The sequence below is a fragment of the Phyllostomus hastatus genome, unplaced genomic scaffold (genome assembly GCF_019186645.2).
Source record: "Phyllostomus hastatus isolate PE091 unplaced genomic scaffold, TTU_PhHast_1.1 phas_contig_38, whole genome shotgun sequence".
NCBI lineage: Eukaryota > Metazoa > Chordata > Mammalia > Chiroptera > Phyllostomidae > Phyllostomus > Phyllostomus hastatus.
The window spans coordinates 35,126,823-35,152,048 of NW_025333869.1; the positions used below are offsets into that span (position 1 = coordinate 35,126,823).

At 41.8% G+C, this 25,226-nt stretch overlaps 1 protein-coding gene across 1 annotated transcript in view; it reads left to right on the forward strand.

Annotated features, from left to right (window-relative positions):
- The window catches only part of CCDC6 (coiled-coil domain containing 6), a 105,505-nt gene extending 81,343 nt beyond the window's left edge, over positions 1–24,162 (forward strand). The window contains exons 4-9 of the mRNA XM_045841984.1: positions 3,011–3,114; positions 4,841–5,001; positions 10,049–10,205; positions 13,602–13,702; positions 21,606–21,730; positions 22,814–24,162. Coding sequence (XP_045697940.1) covers positions 3,011–3,114; positions 4,841–5,001; positions 10,049–10,205; positions 13,602–13,702; positions 21,606–21,730; positions 22,814–23,008 — 843 coding nt within the window. The 3' untranslated portion in view covers positions 23,009–24,162. The remainder of the gene's footprint in view (positions 1–3,010; positions 3,115–4,840; positions 5,002–10,048; positions 10,206–13,601; positions 13,703–21,605; positions 21,731–22,813) is intronic.
- The last annotated feature ends 1,064 nt before the right edge of the window (positions 24,163–25,226 follow it).

Genomic DNA, 25,226 nt, shown 5'->3' on the forward strand with positions numbered 1-25,226 from the left:
GAGTAAGTTGTCAGAAGGGGCTCAGGTTAGCCTGAGAATCAGATGTTTGGCGTTGGATGACAATGCCTGTTGCATGAACACTGAATTAAAAAGTGATCTGATATTATTAGGAAGGAAATAGGAGATAGTAATACAGATAGAGACCAACATAATGAAAGCAATGCATCATTGGGCTGATGTTCTGATTTAAGCATGCATTTCTGACTTACCCTGTAAATTTAACATATACTGCTAGATTTGAGGGTTGTTTGAGAGCAGGAAAGTGTAACAGGCACTGAAAAAGCTCCTTCTACCTGAATTGGCAGAACTGGTGTGGACGCTTTGGCTCCAAATGTGTAGGCTGTGGAATTAGTGAGCAGGGGGTGGATGGGCAACTGATAAAGAATTGAATGGGCAGTTAATCATAATCATAAATAATACCATGTTCTTTAATTCGCTGCCCCACAGTGTCTGTGAGGACTCCTCAGCAGTGCTGAAGAGTGGGAACTTTTGAAGTTGGAGAAACAAGATGGTAAACCCTGCTCTTCAGGAGCTAAACCGTGTGAGTTCCTCCAGCACTGCCAGCCTGTGTAATGAGACTCCCAAGTTGGAGTTGCTGAGCTGAGGCCTTCCATGTGGCCTGCTTCATGGAAATAAATTAGGAGAGCAAATTGGTACAGCAAACCCAGTGTCACCCCCAGGAAGCCTTGGTTTGCTGAAGTGGGAGGTGAATGGATAGCTGGCCCAAAAGAAGCTGAGATTCATGTACATTTCCAACTTGTTTGTCTGGCTCTCATCTGTTCCCTTATGCTCTCAGACTCATGAAGTTGCCCCCTACTCTGCTACTTCCAAGACTTGTCGGCAGATAGGCTCACAACCCATAGCATAATTCACCCCAAACCCTACGTTCCCTGAAGATGCCCTGTACTTGTTGGAAGGACGGGACCCAGCTCTTTTGGACACCATAGTGTCTGCGTTCCTCTCCTGGTGGTGTCACTTCGTTGCAGTCACGTCCACTCTCAGGCCAGTTGGTCATTTCTTCAGCTCTAAAAAGAGAGTGTGGGTTTAGATGATTGGTCTTGCTGCTTCTAGCTCTGAAAATTGGTGCCTGAGCTAGTTCAGACTGAAGACAGCTGCCATCTTGAGAACCATAGAGAATGATAGAAGGGGTAGTCTGGATAGCGGCCTCAGAAGTCAACTAGGCCAGCCACTCCTTTTACAGATGAGGATGTCGGGGCTCACCGAGGGTGAGGATCTGCCAGAACCACATGTCTAGTAGGTTATCCATAGGCAAAGACAGCTTGATCTTGCTTTTGATTTTCAGAGTTATTAGTTAGCATTATGCATGATTATACTCTAAAATGAAAAGTAATTGGGCATAAGTTTCTCTACTACAAGATGATGCCTTGCTTGAATTTTTTCTCGCTACAAAGTATGTGCTATAATGCTTTTAGTTAAACATAGGAACAGGGCCCTTAATGGGCAGATATGCCTTAGAATTTTGTTTGTTTAAAAAATGGCTGTGAATTATACTCAAAGCTTGGCCAAACATGTGGTCAGCACGGAGAATCACCAAGTTACGTAGGAGTTCTGCGAGGCTTTCTAGGTTTTTCCTCATGGCTTTAGGTAGGAGCCAGCATGCCTTAGCTGAGGAGCCAGCATGCCTTAGCCCACCCCCAACCTCACAGCACAGAATGCTTCTGACTTACTCTGAAATCGTGTTTCTTCCTCCCTCCTTCCCCAGGCCAAGAAAATATTTTAAAGCTGTATTCTTCGTTGACTCTGTGATCTGGGCTCATTTACTTGTTGAATGGCGTCTACTTTGGTTGCACTGAAAGGGTACATTTTGTACTCAGTGTTGGTCCCACTTCACTGCGTATACGGGGATCTGCGATCAGTGTGGAGCTGGCCTCTGCAACCTCCTAAGGGAACGGGAAATCTGCCACTTCGGCATTTTTGCAGCTGTGCGATCAAAAATAATTTGTTGACTCGATGACGGAAAAGGTGGATTGCTCCTGGTTGCAGGGACAGCATAAGGGCAGTAACATAGCCTTTCTCTCTTTTTAAAGAAAATCCCTGTTAAGATTATTTAACTTCTCAAATCTGTAGACACATACAAAAACTGGTATAACACATTCCCTCTTTATCATTGCACTGTCCCTCTTTATCCCTGTCACTGTGCAGTCTCTTTATCATTGCACTTCTGTCCCTCTCACTTGCCCTCTTTTTCTTCATATCCTTTCACTCTCTGCCAAGTATATAGTTTGTTTCATTTATTCTCTTGACACCATTAAAATGTAAGTTCCACAAAGGCAGAACTCTCTGACTTCTTGGTTTCCTGCTGCATCCTGTTAACCAGTGTCTGACATTGTTTTCCATATTTTCATATTTTTCGGTATTAATGGATGAAATTAATTTTTCCATTATTGCTTCTTTGTATGAACAGACTGCAGTTTGGGGTTCCCTCCACAACTGCATACCCTGCCCCAAATCAAATTTCCCTTCTTCCCTACCTCCGCAGAAGTAACCAGTATTGTGAATTCCGTGGTTATCATTTTGTGCCTACTTTTGTATTTTAGGACATATTGATATGCATCCATTGACCAATTTGTAGAATTGCCTTCAGGTGTTTAAGTTGTTTATATAAATGCTGATAAAGTCTTTTTGATTTAATGTTGAACTACATGCAGGACTTGGGGGCTCAGATAAACTCAGATAATTCCTGGTATGGCTGGGAAGCAGAGCTCCCCCACATCCTCTTTAAGGAAGACTTGCTGCGTGTCTTGAATCAGTGCTAACACAGGCAATGTACCGTACAGCAATTAAGATTTAGCATCCAAGAATGAACCTGTCTTGGTTTTCTCAATTAAAGTTTAAGAACTAGATGCACTTAATGTGTCTGTGCCAGAAAATTGGCTATTTCTTTGCAGTTTTCTCCATGTAAAGAGGTCTTAATGGTCCAATCAAGAAATCTAATTAACAAAGTTTAACTGGCCTACTATTCTCAGTAAAACTTTTTTTCTTCCTCTAGTTGAGACGAGAGAAGATTGACCTTGAAAATACTTTGGAACAAGAGCAAGAAGCACTAGTTAATCGTCTCTGGAAAAGAATGGATAAACTCGAAGCTGAAAAGCGGTTTGTTCAGTCTTGCTGTTCAGTGTGGGACGTGCGTGTGTGACTAGGGTACTATTCTGGGTGTGACCGAAGAATAGCAAAGAGACATTTAATTCTGTGGTTGATGCACCCCATTTAATTCTGTCAAATGAAAAAAATGCTAGAAGGCTTCTAACCTGTTTTCCTGTTGGTCACCTCTTCATACTTCCCTCACACAGTCCCAGTAGAATGTCTTTTCATTTGGTGTCAAAGGCTATGAAGAAACTGGTCAAGGTGCCATTGTTCACCTTGGCATTTCTCAAGGGATGGCTGTAGTTCTAATGTTTTTACCTTCTTCAACTGACTTCCCCGCTCCTTCTAAAGTGCACAACACATGTACTGTATACTGTTAACTATTACACATCACAAGCATGTACTTGGTTAGGAAGGCTGAGATTCTGATAGAATAATTATTATCTAATTGTTTTAAAACTTCTTATAAAGAAATACTTGTACCTATTTAAGGTTAGGGTTCTTTGCATTAAATGTATGCACATGGATCTGAAATGTCATTCAACAGCAAACATTTCTGGAACCCCTCTGTGCAAGATCCTGTTAGGTCCTTACTTCCAAGTGCTGCACACTTTGCGGGGGGCTGGAGCAGGGCTTGAAGAACGGCCAGGAGTTCTGTATGTGTGTGGGCACTGAAAAGGCATTTCCTGAAAATGCTTATTAATTTTTCACCAGGGTCTCTTGTGTGCTAAGCGAGCTCCTTTTGCCATAAGTATTGGATTTGGATGAACATTATAAATTATTTTGAGCTCATCTCAAGATCTGCAAAATAGAAACATACCACAGGCTGTAAGAAAAGTGAAGATTAGAGATATATCCACAGGGAAATACTCAAGCTATAGTTGAACCAACTGTGGTTTGCATTTTGCATCGGTACTAATAAATGGAATTAGGAAACATTTAACACTATTAATGTAGAGACCATTACAACTGTCTTCCTTCTATTGTGTCTTCCTTCGTAGAACACAATCAAGGTGTCATATATTGCAATTATTGGGTTGAGTAATGTGAAATTGACATCTGTAAGTCAAAAGTTGTTGAATATACATAAACATTTTGTGTGCTTCAAACTAATCATAATTGGTAGAGGGGGTGGCACTACCAATTATTGACCTGTAAATTTTTGTTTTGTTTTGTTTTGTTTTTAACTTTTTGCCTTAGCTATGACCAGCAGCAAAGGGCCTCTCATCTAGTTGGCCACGCCCTCAGGACTGGTTTTTCAGGAGGGAATTTTATAAGTTGAGTCTCCATGCTATGCCACCATCCACAGATTCATACTGTGCAGTAAATAAATTTCAACTGAAAGCATTGAGGGAAATTTCTCTAGTATCTCCATGTCCTCAACCAACATGTCAAATATCTCGTGAGCAGAAAACTGAATGCCTTCCATATGCCAGATACACTGTTTAGAAGCAAGTGCTAGTGATTTTTTCAGGAATGCATAATTACCAGTGGCTATTTAAAGGAAAAAAAGGAGGGTGGATCCTTCCGCTCTGTCCTGTGACCTGAATGCCAGGTAAGGGTGACCAGAAGTTGGTATAAAGTGGGCAGAGGAAATAAGCTACCCTGTGAATTCATACTGTAATTCATTCATTACAAGAGCTTTTAGAAAACAAATCCTACAGCTAGGATGTTGTTTTGTCTTTCAAAGGCAAACTGTTTCTCATTGTTGGATTTTTTTTTTTTTTTAATACAGAATTCTGCAGGAGAAATTAGACCAGCCAGTCTCGGCTCCCCCATCACCTAGAGACATCTCCATGGAGATCGACTCTCCAGAAAACATGATGCGCCACATCCGGTTTTTAAAGAATGAGGTAGAGCGGCTGAAGAAGCAGCTGAGAGCCGCACAGTTACAGCGTATGTAGTCTCTGGCTTCACTGGTCTTCCGTCTGCAGAATTAGTCCACTTACCAGAAGTATAGGGTTTTATTGACATTTGCTATTTAATTTGTACTAATCAAATTCAAACTGTACTTCATTATCAGTCCACATTTGTCTTGTCATCCTGGGATAGATTATTTTTAAAACTTACAGTATGGCCGGGCAACTAGTTTAAAATACTTCTAAGAAATAATTCAAAAAATTTCAGGAGGCTCTAAACTCACAGGAATTATTTTTAGTCTTCTTTCTTGCATTCATCTATGGGGTTGTGCTAACAAAATATTGCACGAGACCACAATGTATTTTGGGGGCATTAATGCAGAGATTTGAACCTTTATCGTCCTTACTGCTAAATTTTAGCTGTAGCTAACATTTGTTCATGGTACTTGAATAAATGCTTTTGGAATTTGTACTTATTATTTTGGAAAAGGTCAAGATGCTGAGTTGGAAGTGAAAGGAACTAGATTTCTGAGCACTCGCTGAGATCGTTGTGCATCTGCGTGGGTCTCGAACGTTATTTGCCTTTCGGCTGCTCAAACTAGTTTGTTTGAATAGATAATGTAGTGAACGGTATGCAGGGAAAAATAAGTCTCTGTCTCACCTCTGATCCCCAGCCACTCAATTCTCACAATTACACATTTTTTATATATTTTCCCTATATATGTGTGTATAAACTTTTTAAAATACAAATAATAGTACAATGAACATACTCTTTTTGCACTTTTCTGTTTTTTCTTACTGTATTTTACAGCTTTTTCCTTGCCAATATATAGAGTGGCCTTACTCCCTTTTTTAAAAGGCAGTGTCAGTATTTGATTATTTGGTCAGACCACACTTGGTTTAATGAGCCCCATTCCAACGGACCATTTTTGGTAGTGATTCTGTGACTACAATGCATGTCTGTGCACACATTTGATACCTGCTTAAGAACACTTTCAGGATAAATATTAGGAAGTGGATTTGCTGAGTCAAATGGGACATATATTTAAAGTTTCAGTAATTTTTATCTTTGCTTCCTTTTCTAAAATTCATTGTGATCTACTCTTGTCCAGTAATGCATCTGGGATGGTACATCAAGAGCCTTTACAGAATACAGTGTGCTGGTTTCCTATTGATGCTGTAACAAAAGACCACAAGCTTCATAGCTTAAAACAATACCAATGGATTATACAGTGATGGGCAAAAGTAGGTTTACAGTTGTGAGTACATGAAATAGAGTTTATTCCCGTTTTATTATTTAGTAAAATAATGAGTTGTTTCCACAAGAACAACTACAAGCCTACTTTTGCACATACCTGTATTGTACTTCTGGAGGTCTGAAGTTGAGAGGAGGTCTCTCCCTGGGCTAAAATCAAGGTGTCGCAGGAAAAGGCTCTAAGGGAGAATCTGTTCCTTTGCTGTTTCCAGCTTCCAGAGGACGCCTGTGTGCTTTGGCTCATGCCCCATCCTCACATTGGCATCACTTCCACCTCTGCTTTTGTGGTCACACCTCCTTTTCACTCAGACTCTTCTGCCTCCCCCTTGTAAGGCCCCTGTGGGTGCACTGGGCCCAGCCACATAATTCAGGCTAAGTTCCCATCTAAGATCTTTAATTTAATCACATCTGCAAAATTACCTTTTTTTTTTTAAGATTTTATTTATTTATTTTTAGAGAGGGAAGGGAGTGAGATAGAGAGAGAAACATCAATGTGCGGTTGCTGGGGGTTATGGCCTGTAACCCAGGCATGTACCCCGGCTGGGAATCGAACCTGGGACACCTTGGTTCCCAGCCCGCGCTCAATCCACTGAGCTACACCAGCCAGGGCTGCAAAATTACTTTCGTCACATGAGGTAACTTAGTCATAGGCTTTAGCAATTAGGATTTGGGAATCTTTGGGAGTCCTGTATTCTGTCTAACCCCATACAGGTTTCTAGCCTTACTCGAGGGGAAAAGCCTGGTCATCTATATGTCTGTTTGTTTTTTAACATAAGTAACTCTGATGTATACCTTGGGTTGAGAACCATGACATCTACCCCATGAAAACAAATGAAGGAGTTCTCGAATATCAGTTTTCTTAGGATTTTTTTTTTTCTTTTTTGGTTGAGATTTTGCTGTGCTGGGCAGACAGATGTCTTTTAACACCTTTCTTAATTCTTTCCAGTGCCATCAGTTTGCATTTTGTTTTGTTTTGTTTTGTTTGCTTTTTTCCCCTTTGGTCAACTTGCCTTATACTCCAGACAACATTTTTAGAAGAAATTTGGTGAGAATTTTTTATTCCCATTACTTCTTTCCTACCACTGTTTGGTCTTTGAAGAGACTACAGGTACCAACAGAGGCATCTCTCAGTGCTGTTTTGATTTTGTTAGGACAGAGAAAGCCGAACTAAACAGCAACAAGGGACACGTAGGTTCTCACAGTTGGTTCGGATTGGATTTAAAGAATGAGTTAATGACTTTTCCTCACCTACCTACCTCATCCTCATCCTCATCCTCCAAGTCCAACTGTAGCAGACCTGAAGCTCTCTCCCAATATTTCTCAACTCTGGTTGAACATTGGAATCCCTAGGGATTTTTTAATATACCAGTGGAGAGGCCTGATCCTCAGGTATTCTGGCTTAATTGATTTGGGTGGGGTGTGGTCACCGGTGTTTTCTAACCATAAACTTGAAAGGTAATGCAAAATGTATAGGCTACCATTGGATCATTTGGGCACCACCTCTTTGGACTCCGACGGGAAGTCACCCCTGGTTGATGCTGTCTTTGACTAAATACTGCAAGAGGGCTAAAGATAGGGGAAATGTGAGCTGTGGCCCCTCAGTCTTAGGAAGCTTCTGTATGAAAGAAGGTAAGTGTTGGCTCCTGGGAGTGAGTCTTGTCTCTGGAAATCAGGTGTGGGGATGCCAGCAGACGGTGGCCAGGGCGCGCCCTGGGTCAGTAGCGCAGAGCCTTCTCCATGCCTGCAGCTTCCCTGTTACTTGCTGAGGGGCTAGGGAGTCTTTACTCCCTAGCCCCTCACTCCCTTTACTCCCTACTCCCTCACTCCTGCTGACCAGCTTTCTTGTCTGTGGATGATTGCTTAAGGATTCCCCCTGTTGATTTCCACAGATGGGAAAGGACTGCCATTGTCTTTGAAAAACATTTCCTTTTAACTGGTTGTTCTTGGAGCCTCATGAATCCTCAGTTCTGCAAAACTTTCCTATTTATGGAAAAGAAGGCAACTTGCTCTGACACCCACTCTTCTGAGTCTAGAAACAATAAGTATTCTAAGGGGACAATCTGGTGCTTCCTGTAGAGCTAGTAAAAAATGCTGCACACTTGCATATTTGGGATCAAATAATGTAAATGTTTATATTAAAAGTGTGCTTTGTAAATATTTTCCCAGCATGCCTCCAATTAAAGAGATTTTTGCAACTGGATTAAACAGCAGGATTTTGGATATAGTGAAAATAACTGAGGAATTTAGTGTTTAGTGTACATACTAGAATTTAATAATGCTGGTATTTTTATTTGAATTTCTAGATAAGGATAATCAGGAGCTTTTATATATTCTGTAATGATGATATTTTGGAAATGATTAAATATTTATCATCAAAAGTCATTATTTGGCAAAACACCAGACTTTCATCAAGTTGTTTAAAACTGAAACTAATCGGGTGGGCATGGAGGAAACAGGGTCAGTTCGCGGGAGAGAAATGGCCGAGGTGGCATCCCGCTCCTTCTTTTCCATGGGCTGACAATATGGAGCAGTGACCCAGAGGACTCTCTCTTAGATGTGATCATGGCCGCTCTGAATGTGTAGCTGTTTTTCAGAATAGAGAAGTAGATATCACCTTTTTTTTTTTTTTTTTTTGAGATTTTACTTTTCCCAAATTCTTGGGCTAAGACAGGGAAAAGGAAGAAGCAGGAAGATGAGTAGATGCTGAGTTTTGCAAAAAGATTGTTTTGGTTACCTAGTAACAGATTCTGTCTGAGGTAAACCAGAAAAGGAGCCGGGAGGTCGTGTGATGCCGTTTAACAGCCTGGTTCTGGAGTGCGCCCGAGTCCTGCCCACAGTAACCTCGGGGAGCTCAGCAGAAGGCGTGCAGAGCCTGGTGAAGATGTCAGTTCTGCATGTCAGATTCCTGGATTCAGTCTGCACCGTGGGGCGAGAGAGCTCTGGCCTGGCAGACTGGTGCTGTAGTAGAGACCCTGACATACAGGGGTGGGCAAAAGTAGCTTCACAGTTGTAATGCAAATAAATAATGCAATACATAATAGTGCAAGGATAAACTGTCCTGCGTACTCCCAAATGTGAACCTGCCTTTGCCCACCCTGGTGTGGTGCAGCTCCTCAGAAGGGGTGTCTGTCATAATCAAGACACCATCCCGAGAGCCCGGGTGCGTGCAGGTCTTTACCTGCTCTCTGACTCAGAACGGCTGAATGTGAGTCACACACACACTAAACATTAGACTCACTTGAAGTATGAAAGTTGTTTACTCTGTCGATTTCTATTTTTAAAAATAAGAATTGTAACTGTTACCAAGCCTGTCCTAGTACATTGGTTCTCCGTGTGCCTCCATCATAGTGCACTAGCGTGCTAACCGGTGTGACAGGCTCCCATAGGTGACTTGCCACACTCTCTCTGGAGGTGAGCAGCAGCAGACATGTTGCCCAGAGGGGAGCCCATGAGCTGGATCTGTTTCCCTGACTGTGCCCCTTCCCCTTGAGCTCCAGCCACGCAGAGAGCTCTGGTAGCTGCTCAACCCAGACTTAGCTACAACTCCACCGTTTCTTCCTCCACACCAGGCACTTTCAAAGGCAAGTAAATAAGTGGCAGCGAAGATGCCTAAATTCCTAGTGCTGCTTTTTGTATGTTTTTCTGAATGCAGATTGTTGGTAAGCTTTGGTACTTTGGTGTAAACTTGAAACCCAGTGTGGGAGAGTGAGAACTCTGGTCTGGGCACAGCCCTTGTCTTCTATAGCACAGGAGCTGGACTGCCGTCTTCTTTGTTAAGGTCTGTGCATGGTTGCATGACACGGTTTCACCGACAACTCTGGCTTTTCAGACTCGGAGAAAATGGCGCAGTACCTGGAGGAGGAGCGTCACATGCGAGAGGAGAACCTGCGGCTGCAGAGGAAGCTGCAGAGGGAGATGGAGAGGAGGGAAGCCCTCTGCCGACAGCTCTCTGAGAGCGAGTCCAGCTTGGAGATGGATGACGAGAGGTGTGCATGTGTCTTATGATCCTTGTTTTTTGTGGGGTTTTTTTGTTTTCTTTTTAAAGGCTCTAAGAGGTCCCTCATGTCTTGTTAGATGGGGAGGAAATGGCTTCCTCACTTGTTTGTTGGATGCAGTGGTGTTCATCATCCCTGGTAGATGCTGAGAATGGGGTAAATGAAGAAGATGGACCATTTTCCTTAAACCCAAAAAGATGAAAAGAAGTTGCCTTTCCAAAATTATTCGGTGAGAGGAGAAGTGGAGGCAGGGTTATGTGTCAAGAAGCAGAGTTTGCATTTGTTGATGAATTTGTCTAATCCTGTGTTTAAAGTATGGGAGCACCTTAAGTCATAAGTACAGTTAAGCAAGCCATAATACAACCCAAGGGAATGGATATATACACACGGTTGAAAGAATCAACAGGAGACAGGAGGTTGTTGAAAGCCAGAGGCCTTGCCTTAATATACTTAGTAACTCTTGAGCCTTTCTGTAGCTACTTAAAAAATAATGCAATGCCTTTATCTGCTGAAGCCAAACATCAAACCCCCTGATTGTCTCATTGAGAAATGGGCTGAAATAAGAGCCGCCGTTGGGTTAATGAGAAGAAATGGTAGCAGCATCTCTCTCTCATCCAGACTGTCCTCTCCCTCCCCTCTTCCTCTCTCTCCCTGTTCCACCCTCAACAGTGTACTTGAGAGTAAGGTGATCGTTAGGATAAGCCACAGATTCGCAGTGGAGAAATTGTTTAGCTAGCAGAGAAACCTGGCTGTTGGGAAATTAGCCTGTGTCTGAACCACATCATTTCTGCAGGGGATTTCTCTGGTCTGGGTCAGGGGTGCCCTGGCCTTACATGGTGGGCATCTCTGTGTGGGAGGTGAGACTGAGCCTCCTCCAGAGCCCCTCCAACAGGACTGAGTAGCCAGTATCTGAGACCAGGGCTTGCTAATGGTGTGATGAGTTTTACAAGCTGTAGATGTCAAAAGCATGTTGCTGGAAAACATGTGGCCAATGTTACCACATCAGCACTCTTCTTATTTGTGTTACTGAGTAGATCCAGAGAGCTAACAAGACTTTTGATTAGTTTGTTGTGAACAGTGATACTATTTCAAGAAAAGTCTGAGATTTTTCTCTAACAAATGTCTGTAACTTTATAATTTAAAAAATTATGAAAACAATAATGGGTCATCCTATTTATAATATCTGTGTGCATACTTCTTTATTTGAAAAGAATGAAGAGTATTCTTAAAAGTTTATGCCATGAAACTATCACTCTTAACTCTGAAGTTCATTGATTCCTTTCTGACAGTGTCCCATTCTCTCTGAAATCCTTATCCTCTGAAAACCATTTGACAAAATACACCAGCTCGAGTACTGAATTTATTAACTATTTTATTAATGACCTTAAGACACAGAGCAGACCATCTGTTAACACACACCATACCCTGTACTTGATTTTGAGTCAGATGCACTCTGGAGTTTCTTCCAACTTTGGTGACAATACTAAAGCTACTTCAGGCTTCCAGATAAGTATTATTTCCTAGAACTGGTATTCACTGCAGAAGGTTTGCTTTATCTTTTGTAGGTCAGATTATCTCAGGTAGAGCACAGCTACTCAATAAAGACGCCTCCTCTCCCTGCCGGGGATGATGATGTCACATTTGGGAGAAAGAAAATAGTTGGATGTTTGAGACATTTACAAGTGAGTTTATTTCTTAAAAACCAAGAGGCGGTCCTAGCTGCTAGCAGGATGGTAGAATATAAGGAGTCCAGCCTGGCGCCACCATGGTGGCCACTCTAAATGGTACAGGTGAACCTAGTGGTGGGTGGCTAATTGAGGGATACATGTCAAATTCAGGAGCTTGGTTTTCTTTGCATCAAGTAAGCCAGCATAGAAATGACAGTGTTCCAGTCTCCCTCGTGAGCTGATTTGAGTATCAGGCCTGAGATCCTCCCCAGGCTCGGCCTGTGTCTTCCTTTGGCTGTCAGGCCTGTGGGGGATAGTGTGTTAGGGAGTCTTTCAAGCAGAAATTTCTTCTCATCAGTGTTTTTTTAAGTGTCTTTTTTTTATATATTCTTACATGTGACTCCTTGTTAAGGAAGGCTTGCCTTGTTAATGAGTGATATCCACTTCACGGGAATACATACCTTTAAGCTTTAAGTTGATTACATGAATCTCAGAGGGCTTCTTTGTATTGGGAACCGCCCTGCCTGGTTTCAGAAGCTGTAACCCCCGCCAAGGCTAAGGCTGAGAGAGCGACCTTGGACTGTTAGCCACTAAGGAGACAAAAGCTTATCTCCCTGGCAGGAGCACCGCTTCTGCTCCTTTTACTTCATCCATAACTGGCCCCCAATGCTTGGTCGGTTAGCCAATGATGGGTAAGATTCCCCAATCTTAGGGGAACGACCTAAGACAGGCACAATCACATGGGAGGCCCCCAAGGAAGGACTTTGTGGGGTACAGCAAAAGGAGGTGTTGGACCTTCGTCCCTTGGCTTTGACAAAGCCTGAGTCCTCATTCTGTCTGCAAGAAGCCTCCTAATCTCTTGGCAGCTTTACTTTCCCTGCTTGACTTAAGCCTGAAACAATGACAGAGGGTAGTGCAGCCCTGTACTGGAAAGGGCGGGTTCCCTAGGGCGATCAGGCCTAAGAAAGAATATGTAAAATCCTATGAAACCTGCTTTGTTTAGAATGCTCTCAATTAAATGATAAGGATCCAAGCAAGAAGTGAGTTTGTTCCTCAAAGTTTTATAGTTCTTTAGCTATCTGACCCTGACTCAGAATAGGCCTTCAGCAGTTCTTTGTTATCTGTTGTTTGATCCTTACTGCCTGGTAATGATTAATGAGCTTTACAGTATTCTTGTGCAAACAAGCCCAGTAAAAGCCAATTGAGGAAAAGGCTCTTGGCCCTTCTCCTTTGAGAGATCGGCCACCTTTCCTCCCCAAGCAGATCATGTCTTGGTAGACTGATTCTTATCAGTGGTAGCTGGGGGTTGGGGCCCTGTGGGCGGAGCCCCCCCACATCTTTGGGTTCCAGTTTCAAGTAACAAGTTAAATTTAGCCATTAAAATGTACATGTCTGTAATTCTTGGGACGTTGGAAGTGAACGTCTACATAGTGGTTGTGTGACGGAGTGGAGCCCGGTCCTGACTGCTGTGTGGTGCAGCTCTGTCACCAGGCCCCCCTCTGAGCTAGAACACCCGGATCCCCCAACCTGTAGCCCTGGGGAGAGAGGTTTGCTGAGCAGTGAGCAGCGAGAGTCCATTGTATACGTCTCCTAGCTACAGCATCACGCTGTACACGTTCAGGAGCCAGACCTCCAGATGTGAACCCCAAACATTTTCTCCTGGGAGGACCCTTAAGAACTATTGAAATGCAGGTGGTTCTGATCATCCTTCTCCTCTTAGGTGTTTTAACGAGATGTCTGCACAAGGATTAAGACCTCGCACTGTGTCCAGCCCGATCCCTTACACTCCTTCTCCAAGCTCAAGCAGGCCTATATCTCCTGGTGAGTACATGTTTTCGCTACTTCTGGGATTGATTTCTGCTACATTATTAGGCATCCCTTCTGGCATATAAAAATCTTGTAAGCAGAGAGGATGGTTATATGTTTTTGAGAAACATCAACAACAAATCACTATGTAAACTGAGTCTTAGTGTGTAATTTTTAAGCCTAAATGTTACAGTGCCAGCTGGTGTTTTTCTTCATTTTTTTAACCTAAATGGAATTTAACTACAAAAACCTTTTTTAAAAGACTGTCTTTGTGATTTTAAGTGGTGCTATATTGACAAAACCTTGGGGAGATTTTTAAGGTGGATCATAGCACATCCTTTTTGGGTTCTTTCCGTGTGTACCGCATGCAGTATCTCATTTTCATTCATGCAGAATTAATGCAGGCATTGTTCTTCCCATGTTAAAATTGAGGGAGCAGTGATTGGGAAGCTGCTGGTCACGTGGCCAGGAAGTGGCGAGTAGGGGCATGTTTTGTTGCAAAGTCTGTGTTCCTTCAAGCAAGAGCTACGTCCTGCTCTTTCCTGTGAGTTGTGAGTGGGACTCGGCCCTGGTAGCGGGGCCATGCAGGAAGGAGCTGGCTTTGCTTCTGCTTCTGGCTTTGCTCCTCAGAAGCCTCTCCCTCAAAGGCGTGCTTGTCTTCATCTGACCCTGAAAACTTTCTCCCTGGGTCTCTGGCTCCAGTACCAGCACAGCATGGAGCTCTCAGGCCAGGAGGGCAAGTAAATGATCCAGCAAGGAAGAAAGAGGAAGCAGTGGGGGGCGGGAGGTTGGCGAGTAGAGTGGAGGGAAGAAAGAAAAGGTAGCAGGCCAAAGATTGAGTCTTGTGACTGAAGGGAAGAGACTGATTTTCTTGTGCTTGGTGGTAAACAGATTTTAAACAGTTGTGGGGGGAAGCGTGTGTGGGGAGAGGAGAGTGGAGGAGTTTCCCAGCAGAATGAAGTGAAGTGACTTCTTGGAAGGGCAGCAGCAGTAGAGGTTTTGTGGTTTGGAAAGTAAAAGAACCTCATAGTGAGGTGACAGCTCATATTATCTGTTATAATAATTAGAAAATTAAAAATGGGAGATGCCTTTCAGGTTGGTAAAGGGGAAGCGCTGCAGGAAGGCAGGTGGCCAGGGATAAGGCGTCAGGTAGAAATGGCTTAGTTTTGTGAGTTTCGAATCCAGCCCAGCTCTGTGGTGCTGTGATTTTCTTTTCTTTTTTTAAAGAGGTGAAATCAAAAGAAAATTCTGCACAAAGCATGGGAGCGTTTTCCACTCAGGGCCAACACTCTGTCTCTGGCATCCAGCAGCACAGAGAGGAACAGTTTGCAAACCAACACGACTTTCTGTCTTGGATCTATGTCTTGGTCATCACCCCCTTGTTCTTGCCCAAAGGATGTTCCTGGAACTCTTTCCTCTACTTTCCAGTGGCCTTTGGTCTCTCTGAAAGCTTCGCTTCTTCGCCGCCTCTCACTTTTCCCCAAATAACACCTGGGTTTCATTACCATAGTAAAGGTCTTTTCTGCTTTCTGATTTATTGTCCTAAAAGGAAGACACGCATTAGGAAGAAACAAGGTGCAGGGAAGCCTTTAGAGTTGATGGGTGACTCTAATTCTTATTACATAGAGTTTAATGCTCTGTTTATTTAAGCCTAAGGAAATCTTTAGAAGCTTGTAATTTCCAGTTCATTAAATATAATGTTGTAGTCATTGGGGAAAAAAGGGCAGACGTTTGCTGGCAATATTAACTTTTATTGTAACCAATATTCTGTAGGAAGATCTTATTCCATTTTCATAATGTTGACTTTTGTCACACTCTGTCCCTGTAGTGTGGGGCCTGCGTGTGTGAGTAAGCTACTGGTATTTAGTTTTCCCTTAAACTACATAGTAACACCTAGATTTTTTTGCTTTCAGCCAGGCTAAGTGAGAACATTTGTATCCCATTTTAAGTCCTATAATATCATCAAAGTAAGTTTTGTCTCCTATTTGGCAGCAGAATTACTCCTATTCTAGTCCACTGTAGTCCTGTACACAGTGCATCAACAATACCTGAATTTTCAAGTGTGCTTTTTCCCTTTCATTTCTACTGGAAGAATTTTTGGAATAGTGCTGTTCCTATAGTTTTCATTTCCATTTTAAGCACTTGGGCTCTTCTCCCTTACCATTTGTCACTGGCAGTCTTGCACCTTCACCAACTTATGTTGAATCTTGTTTCACTATTTGAAAGGTAAATTTCCTAGGACTAAAGAAGGGTCTTCTTCTTGATTATATGTGGACTTGTTTATGTGGATAACCTATGGAGAGAGTATTACTTTTCAATAATTATTTTTCAGCTTGCTCATTACTTTATACAGCTTGAGGAGGCATTCCCAGTGAGCATATTTCGATGTGCCTACATCAGGGATGAGGAGTGATGATGTTTCCTAAAGGGTCTGCATCCCGCTCACACCACACACTCCTGCCACCCAAATCATGGTTGCGAATTCCACTCTCCAGTGAAAAGACCGAGGGCTTCCTGGAGAAAGGAGTGTTTCTAGGCCTGAGGCAGGGAATGTACAAGGTGAACCTGGAAAACCTGGTAATGCCAGAAAGTAAGGAGGTGCTCAGAAACAAAAAAAGGGGAGATCTCAGAGCAGCACAGGGACTCACCGCAAGAGCCCCCCAAGGTCCCAACAGGAACAAAGGGAACGGTAACATAGGCAGTGTAGTGCTAGATTATAAACCAAACATGAAACAAATGTCCATGAGTCCACGCCAATTAAAATAAATGACTGAATAAATGAGGAAGAAGAGATAAATCTCTCATGCAGAAGAATTTCAAATTATGTACACAGATTCTCTGCCATTGAGGAAATGGAAATAACTCCCCACTCTTCAAGTGTAGGCTGCATGTGGGGACCTCCTCCCAAAAATATGGCACACAAAGGGAGAATAAAAGAGTACCTTTACAATGGGCAAACTTGACAAAACCCTGAATCAGCCCAGATGATCAAGGTCTGCGTCGGCAGTGTGAAGTCATGTCATTGGTGTGTGCTTTTGATGTGATGTCATGAGAATGGCACTTGCTTCTGTGGTCTTGCTCCCCAGAACCCATGACCTCAGTCTAACCACGTGGTAAACTCAGACAGATCCCATTTAAGGGATAGTCTGCGTACAAAAGCCTGACCGTTACATGTTAGAATTCACAAGGTCATCAAAAACAAAGAAAACTGAGGGACTATCTCAGCCAAGAAGTGCCCATGGAGACGTGACAACTAAATTTAACATGGTTTTCTAACAGGGATCCTGGAACAGGTAAGGACAGGAGGTAAAAACCTCAGGAAATACAAGCTAAGTATGGACCTGAGTTGAGAATAATAGGTCAGTATTGGTTTATTCATTGAGACAAATATACCATATATTCACATATAAGATGTTAATAAGAGGGGAATCTGAATATAGTATATATAGGAACTCTCTCTACTACTGTTGCCACTTTCTTGTAAAACTAAAACTATTCTTAAACATTTTTTTTAAAGTCTACTGACGTTAGATGAGAGCAGCTAGTCATAGAAGATAGAACAAAGAAAAAACCTCCTGTCTAATCCTGAAACGACTATAATATTTAGAGGTCATGTATGGGAAGAAAACGTGGCAAAGAAGATTGAAAAGTGGAAGGAAAATTGGTATATGAGTCACTGAAGTTACAACAAAGCATTTCAGTGAGAAGGGAATGGTCCCCTCTGTCAGATATTGCTTCAAGGTCAAGTAAAATGATGAGTATTGGCAATTGCAGCTGGCAACACGGAGAGGCTGCTGACCTTAAAGAGAGCAGTCTTGATGAAGTGGTGGCGAGGGAGCCAGGTCAGGGAGAGTCCAGGAGGAAATCATGTCTAGATTGTATGAGTTTTTACGAAGTGTTTCCACATATGACTGGTGTAACTGAAAAAAACATTTCTGCCTTTTAGGTTGCTTATATATATTTTTTTCTTTAGCAGAAATATATCAGAAAATTGAGGTGGCCGTCAGAAGGGTATAAAGAAGCAGAAATAAAATCATCCAGAATCTTTTTATCTGAAGGCTGTGTTAATATTTTACTGTTTTCAAGTGGTTCCTATCCCTACCCATACTTCTTGTAATTTTCCTATAAGTTGGTTGATTGATTTTATATGGATTATACATTTTTGTATCTTGCTTCATTTTGCTTAGTGGGGTTTTTTTGGTCATAAATTGCTTTTAATTAATATCTTGAGCTTGTGGACAATGAAGTCCTAATCTTTTACTTTAGTTAATGTATTTCTTTTTTTTTTTTAATTCTAATAATCATTTAATTCTATTAGGCAAGAAGGAGTTTACAGGAAAAGGAATGGTTTCCAGATGAGGGATACTAAGTGTAATTCTCAACATTGAATTGAGAATGTCTGTAGAAGTTCTGGTAGGCATTTGGAAATAATATTGCAGTGCTCAAGAGTTACGTAGTTAATGCATTTCTGTATCAGAGCAAAGGAATTTACGCCAGCAATAGCTTCATAAAGCCATAGTATTTTATTTAAGTAGATTGGTTTTGGGGATTTGGCATTTTCAGGCCAGGTTGTTTTTTATTCTTAATTCTTTATTATATTCCTGGGCCAGAGGGTCAGATGCATGATGATTAGAACTTAAAGGAAAACAAAAATTAGTGAGACATTGTCTCTGGCCTCTATCAGCTTATAATCAAGGCCTGAGAAGTGGGGAAAAAATACAATAAAAAAGAAACTCTTAATTCAAGAGCAATTGTAATGAATTTTACATGTTTTATATTCCTTAAAAAGCTTAGTAGTTAAACTGTAGTACAACTAGTCCAGCAATACTACTGGAATACTACTCAGCAATAAAAAAAAAATTAACTTGATACATGCAATTAAAATTGACTTGATACATGGATTACAAAGACGTTAATGATGAATGAAAAAAGCTAATCTCCTATAGTTACATACCATATGATTTTATTTCTATAATAATCTCAATTTGACAGAATCATAGTGAAGGAGTGCAGATTAGTCCTTGCCAGGGTTCAGGGTTAGAGAGAAGGCGTGACTATTAAAGCAATTAACACGACAGAGTTTCTCGAATCTGTACATGTGATGAAACTGCATTGAGCTGTACACAAAAACAGATGACATCCAAATAGGCTGTACTGGAGTCCCTAGTATTAGAGCGATGCTGATCTCCTGGTTTCGCTAATGTGCTGTGGTTGTGGAAGATAACATTGGGGAATGCTGGGGGGAGGGTACACGGGAGTCCTGTAGTATTTCTGCAGCTTATTGTGAATTATAGACTACTTTAAAATAAGTTGTAATAAAAAATATACTAATTTTTAAAAAGGTTCAAACAACAGAAAGCAACCAGCTTAGAGAGCTTTTGGATGAGCCTCAAAGGAGACCTTAACAAGCTGGAACTTACTGAGCCTTTCTTTACTTGGTGCCAGGCCCTCTCTGAGCACTTTGTGGTATTAACTCATTTCATCCTCACAAAAACCTGTGAGGTCACTGAGATAATCTCATTTTACAACTGAAGGGTTAAAAGTCCACAGTCACTCAATGCCCAGTGGCAGAACTAGAGTCGGGGATAATATGGCGGTTGGCTATAGAGTGTGGACTCTCTGCCTCTTGAGAAAGGCCAAGTGAGGGCCTGATTGACAGGAGGGGGTGGGTAAGGAAGGAGTAAGTTCAGTTCTGTGGTGAGGGAAAGATATCCCAGGCTAGGGCGTAGTATGAACTCAGATGTGGACGTCAGAATCAAGATTGATAAGGTCTCTGTGGTTCTTAACACCTGCTGCCCTGGGACCCTGTTCCCCGTAGATTCTGACTCATTTGATTTGGCTTGGTCGAGGCTTTGAGATACACCGGGAGCCAAATGCATAGGCCTTTATAACATCCAGAAAAGAGAATTTTTCTTATAAATTTAGGGAGTCTTTCTTTGAAGATTCTTTTTAAACCTGAAGATTTTTGATTAGCAGTTTAACATAATAGTAATTAACCTTGTAATACTAGAAAGTAGGTAGATCTTACTTTCGTTATTATGAATTGAACCCTCTGAGCTTCTCTATCTGGGGATAAGGATCCACTTTCATAGCCTTTCTCTTAAATTTCATCACTTTCCTAAGAAATGGAATTAAGATTGTACTTGTGTTCCCCAAAGCTGTTCAGAGAAAACCTGTTCGGACCTCCACCCAGACCTGTCGAACAGTGTGGGGAGTCTGGGCATGTGTACTTCTAAAACACTTTGGAGACAGTTCTCACGTCTTAGATAAAGACTGTACAACACTGTAGCGCGCTGGTACTTGTTGCTTCCTTACATATAACTTTCTTTTGGGGAACTTGGGCATATGTAGAGCTTTTGTTTTCTTCATTGAATATCCTGGAGTGGCGAAGGCGCATGGTGATCTTTGCTTGCCGGAGGGCTGCAGACGCGTTCGTGCTCACCTTGGGCACGGTGGTTTTGTCTCGTCATCTCTTCCAGCAGGGCTGGCCTTGGTTTTTTCAGTTGGGATAAGAACATTGAACATGAGATCTACCCTTTGAACAATTTCTGACTGTAATACACAGCGCTGTACAGCACTTTTTCTGTAACTGAAACTTTGGCCCGTTGAACAATTCCCTGTCTCTTTCCACCCCCACCCCCTGGCACCCGGCCTCCTCCTGTCTGCTTCTGAGTTTGTTGTAGATAACTCGTATAAGTACTTGCTCTCTTGTGACTGGCTTCTGTAAGCACAATGTCTTCAAGGTCCATTATGTACTCTTTAAAAGGAATTTTCTTTTGAAAGACTGGATAATAGTTCACTGTATGTATATACCATGTTTTCTTCACGCACCTGTCGGTGGACATTTAGGTGGATTCTACCGTGTGGATGTTGCGGTGAGTATGGGGCTGCAGATTCCTTTTCAGTATGCTGATTTCACTTCTTTGCATAAATAACCGGAAGGAGGATTGCTGCATCATATGATAGTTCTATTTTTAATTTTTGAGGCACCTCCACACTGTTTTCCATAGTGGCTGCACCCGTTTACATTCCTGACGGCAGTGCACAGTGGTTCCGATTTCTCCACATTCCTTGCCAGCACTGACCTTTTTTTTCCTTTTTCTTTTTCTTTTTCTTTTTTTTAAATAATAGCCATCCTAACTGGTATGGGGTGCTGTCTCATTGTGGTTTTGATTTGCATTTTTCTCATGATTAGTGATGTTGAACATCTTTTGTATGTCATCTTTAAAGAAATGTCTTGAGTTCTTTGCCCATTTTTTAGTTGGGTTATTTATTTATTTGCTATTGAGTTGTAGGAGTTCCTTATGTAGTTTGGATAGTAATCCCATATCTGATATGTGGTTTGAAACTATTTTCCATCCCATAGGTTACCTTCTGTTGATTGTGCCCTTTGCTGAGCAGAATGTTTTTAGTTTGATGTCTGTTTCTGCTTTTGTGGCTGTCGTATCTGAGAAATCATTGCCAAGGAAATATCAGGAAGCTTTTCCCTGTGTTCTTCTTAGGAGTTTCAGTTTCATGTGTTACATTCAAGTGTTTAAGCCATTGAGTTCATTTCTGTGTTTGGTGTAAAGGAAGGTAGGTGTATATATAGCTTCATTCTTTTGCATGTGGATGTTCAGTTTTTCAAATACCAGGTGTTGAAGGGTCTGCCCTTTCCCCGTTGTGAATTCTCAGCAATTTTGCTGAAGATCATTTGACCATGCCTGCTCAGAATTACTTCTGGGTTCTCCTGTTCCAGGGCAGGAATTTTATATCCCTTGCCATCCAGGAAGCTATTCAGTGAGTTTACTGTGCTTTTCATCTCCTTTTATTTTTGTGGGTGACTGAGAACTTCTGAATTTTACAGCCTCCTAGGTGGTTGACCACATGAGATAATTTGAGTTTGAAATTATACTGACAAGTTGTTGTTGTATTTCAGGTCTATCATATGCAAGTCACACAGTTGGTTTCACCCCGCCGACCTCACTGACTAGAGCCGGAATGTCGTATTACAATTCCCCGGGTCTTCACGTGCAGCATATGGGAGCCTCTCACGGTATCACAGTAAGTATCTGTGAGGTGGAAGCAGCACTTTACTCCAGATGGTGGGAGCAACTGGTCCTCCTCAGGAGACCAGGACTGATGCACCTAGACACTCACCTTTCTCCCTCCCTCCCTCCCTCTCTCCCTCCCTCCCTCTCTCCCTCCCTCTCACCTTAAAAACTAGAGAGACTTCCTAACAGTTATATATCAAATTTTGGTGCTGACACTAAAATCCATCCCTGAAGCAAAATTTCAACTTCGCTGTCTTTGAAACATCGCCCTTGTGAAATGTAATTTGAACTTTGGCCAGTGCCTTGATTGAACTCTGGCCAGCTCCTTGCCATAACGAATTATTGTTAGTTGCCATAATGTCTAAAATATTTGTCTGCACCTTCACAGTTCACTGACCTTCAGTATTCTTCCTGAAATTAGCCTTATTCTAGTTTCACCCAGAACTTTTCACCCAGAACTTTTCTCCTGAAGTTAGAAGGAAATTTATGTGCATCTGATTCAAACCTTACTCAGGGAACTTTCTTTTTCTCTTCAGTACTGGTTATTTAGTCCATTGATAGAACAATTACAAGTGTAGTTAATAGGGGTTTTGAGAATAGGACAGCACTGAAGGATCCCAATAAGGGAATCTTTCAAAGAAGAAACTATTCTATAAAAGCATGTAAGATCCTTCTGCAGCTGTTCTGCTGGTTTGATGGGCTTTGTGTAAAAGCAAAAAATTGTTTGGTTGATCTTCAGCCTTCAGGATATTGAAAACTTTTTTTTAATGATAGAAAGAACTTGGGACAGATTTAAGGGGAGGTCGTGATGACTATGTTTTAATGTTAGGGCTGTCTCATTGAAGGGGCACAAGTCCAGTAGTTTGGTCAATGCAAGTTCCACAGTAATTTTGCTTTTTCATAGGTGTCGGTATAAACTTGACCTTGTTTAAGTTTTCATTACTAGTTTAGAAACCAGTAGGAATGGACAAGGAAACCGCTGCTTTCTCTTCATTGGTCAGTTTTTCACTGGCCTCAGCTCCAAGTCAGGGAGTGTTAGAAATGAGCCGTCTGTACCAAAACTGACCACCTGATATTCCTGTCCTTTCCGCAGAGGCCTTCACCACGGAGAAGCAACAGTCCTGACAAATTCAAACGCCCCACGCCGCCTCCGTCTCCCAACACACAGACACCAGTCCAGCCTCCTCCGCCTCCGCCTCCACCGCCCATGCAGCCCACAGTCCCCTCCGCAGCCACCACGCCGTCCGCCCCTCCACCACATTCGGTGCACCCCTCCTCCCAGCCTTAATGCATGTGCTTAGTCCGAATCTCATGTTGGGACTCATCCAGTGGAGCCGTCTACTCAATGCCAAAGGCTTCCTTCCCTGGCCTGTTTGGATCTGACTTATTTGCACTGAGGTTATCTAGGCTTCACTATGAATTGTGTTGTAAATGTTTGTCAGAAACGCAGCCAGTGTTGTGGGTTACAACACTAAACAGACGACTTTTTCCATCAGTGTTTTACTTGAATCGACCTGTATGTCCATTCCCTGGCTGGAACATTTGCTATTCAATATCTGGTAATTCAGCAGCAGTGTGCAGTTCTTTGCTTGGCCCCAGAGCTTCATTTTCCTGGCTTTTAGGTTTGTAAAATATAAAAGGATATCTTTTTTATATTTTTTCCATGAATTTGCAGAAAATCACTGAGCTGTTATTACCACCACCACCACCCCCATTATAATGGTGTTTACCAAACATCCCAATAATTTAGCACTACAATTCAGACTTTTGGAAAATCTAGCTTTCAGTGTAGAATGGAAAGTTAGATAGATCAGTGCCCAAGACAATATACTGTTTAATAGAGCTTTCTACAGATACACTTTTTATAGGTTATTTTCGGTATATATTAGCATCCATGCCTCTTGTAAAACAGATGGCCAAAAAGTGACAGATCACATGGCTGTACCTTTTCCACCTACATGGGATGGATAAGTATTGTATATTAAAGTGTGATTCTTCCTTTACCCTTCATGTTAATCTGCCCGAACTGGCCCCCGCTGACATGAATCCGTGAATGTCCTCCCACAGTGGTTGCGATGGCTGATTAGAATGTGTGATTTGATTTATGCTACAGAAGGCAATGCGACTATAACAAAAAACAGCTATTTCCCCTTTCCGTTCTTTGTGTTCCCCTGCAGTAGAGTTTGACAAATATTTTAAAGGTGCAAAATTATTAGAAGATATTATTTGAAATGAACATTATAGGACTATCTTGGCATAATGGCCACACAATGCTTTATTGCTTGGCAGAGGAGAGGCGTAGAGGAGAGTAGCACATTAGTATTGATGACTGCTTATTTTGTCCAGTGCAGTGTGTACAAAGAAGTATATTCTGAATACATTATTTCCATTCATTTAGCACAAATAAATTCTTTGGTTTCACTTTGAAGTGGAACACAGTGAGTCACTCTTTTCTTAATACTTGCAACATCTTTATTTTTGCTTTTCGGCAGTTACTGTTTTGTATTTTGGTAGTAAAGTGATTTTTACCACCTGTGTTTGCATATTTATATATGCTGTGGACGAAAATAACTTACTAGAGAATGTATATTTTATGATGAGAATGTGTATCTGTTGGATATAATCAGAGGACTGAAAGTTAATTTATCAGTAATTTTTAAGAGTCCATGTTTTGTGACAACCATCTCTAATAGCTAGCTCTTTATTGAACACACTCCTAAAAATAAGGAACCATGAATGACATTGTAGATATTTAATATTGTACAGTATAGAAACCTCCATTTTTGCCTTTGAATGCATATTTAAGAGTTACAGAAAGAAAAAAGTCTTGTTGGCTGATAGTGTTTGACTAGCATTTTAAGAACTCAAGAGTAAAAGCAACAATAGGATTTTTCACCTCTTCCTGCTTCCACCCCCCAAGCTGAGAACGTCACTCCTCAGTTGTTTGGAAGAAATCCTACGTCTCTATAAATTTTATTTATAATGTGTGTGTAATATACATAATCATAGTACAGTTCTCAAATAGGGGGAGAAGTTTGGCATATTACTGAGGCTTTAGATTTTTTACATGGTCAGACTGGGTCAGATCAAACCCAGGATTTCCCCAACAGCTCCCTGCCCGCCCACGCCCCCCCTCCTTCTCCACCCCCGGTACATTGCCATTCCGAGGCATCCTGAAAGCAGGCAAACAAAATTTGCCTTCATGGTACAGTTCTTGGTTTTTCTTCTCGGAGAAGTATGGTATATGTTTACAAGAGTCTTATACAAGTTCATAGATTTCAGTGCTGTTGGGTAGTGTCTTGCACTCAAACAAGAAAGTGCATAATGTAATGATCTTTCCTCTGCCTCCTCTCAATGTAGTTACCTCCTGAAAGCACAAATGTCAAAACATTGCCATATGGTGAATGACGAAGCACTTGGAGTGAGCAAACAGTTCCTGACAAATGCCTTTTAGAGACAAGGTTCTTGACATTCAGACTTCTGCCGAAACGTAGTGCTGGGTCCCC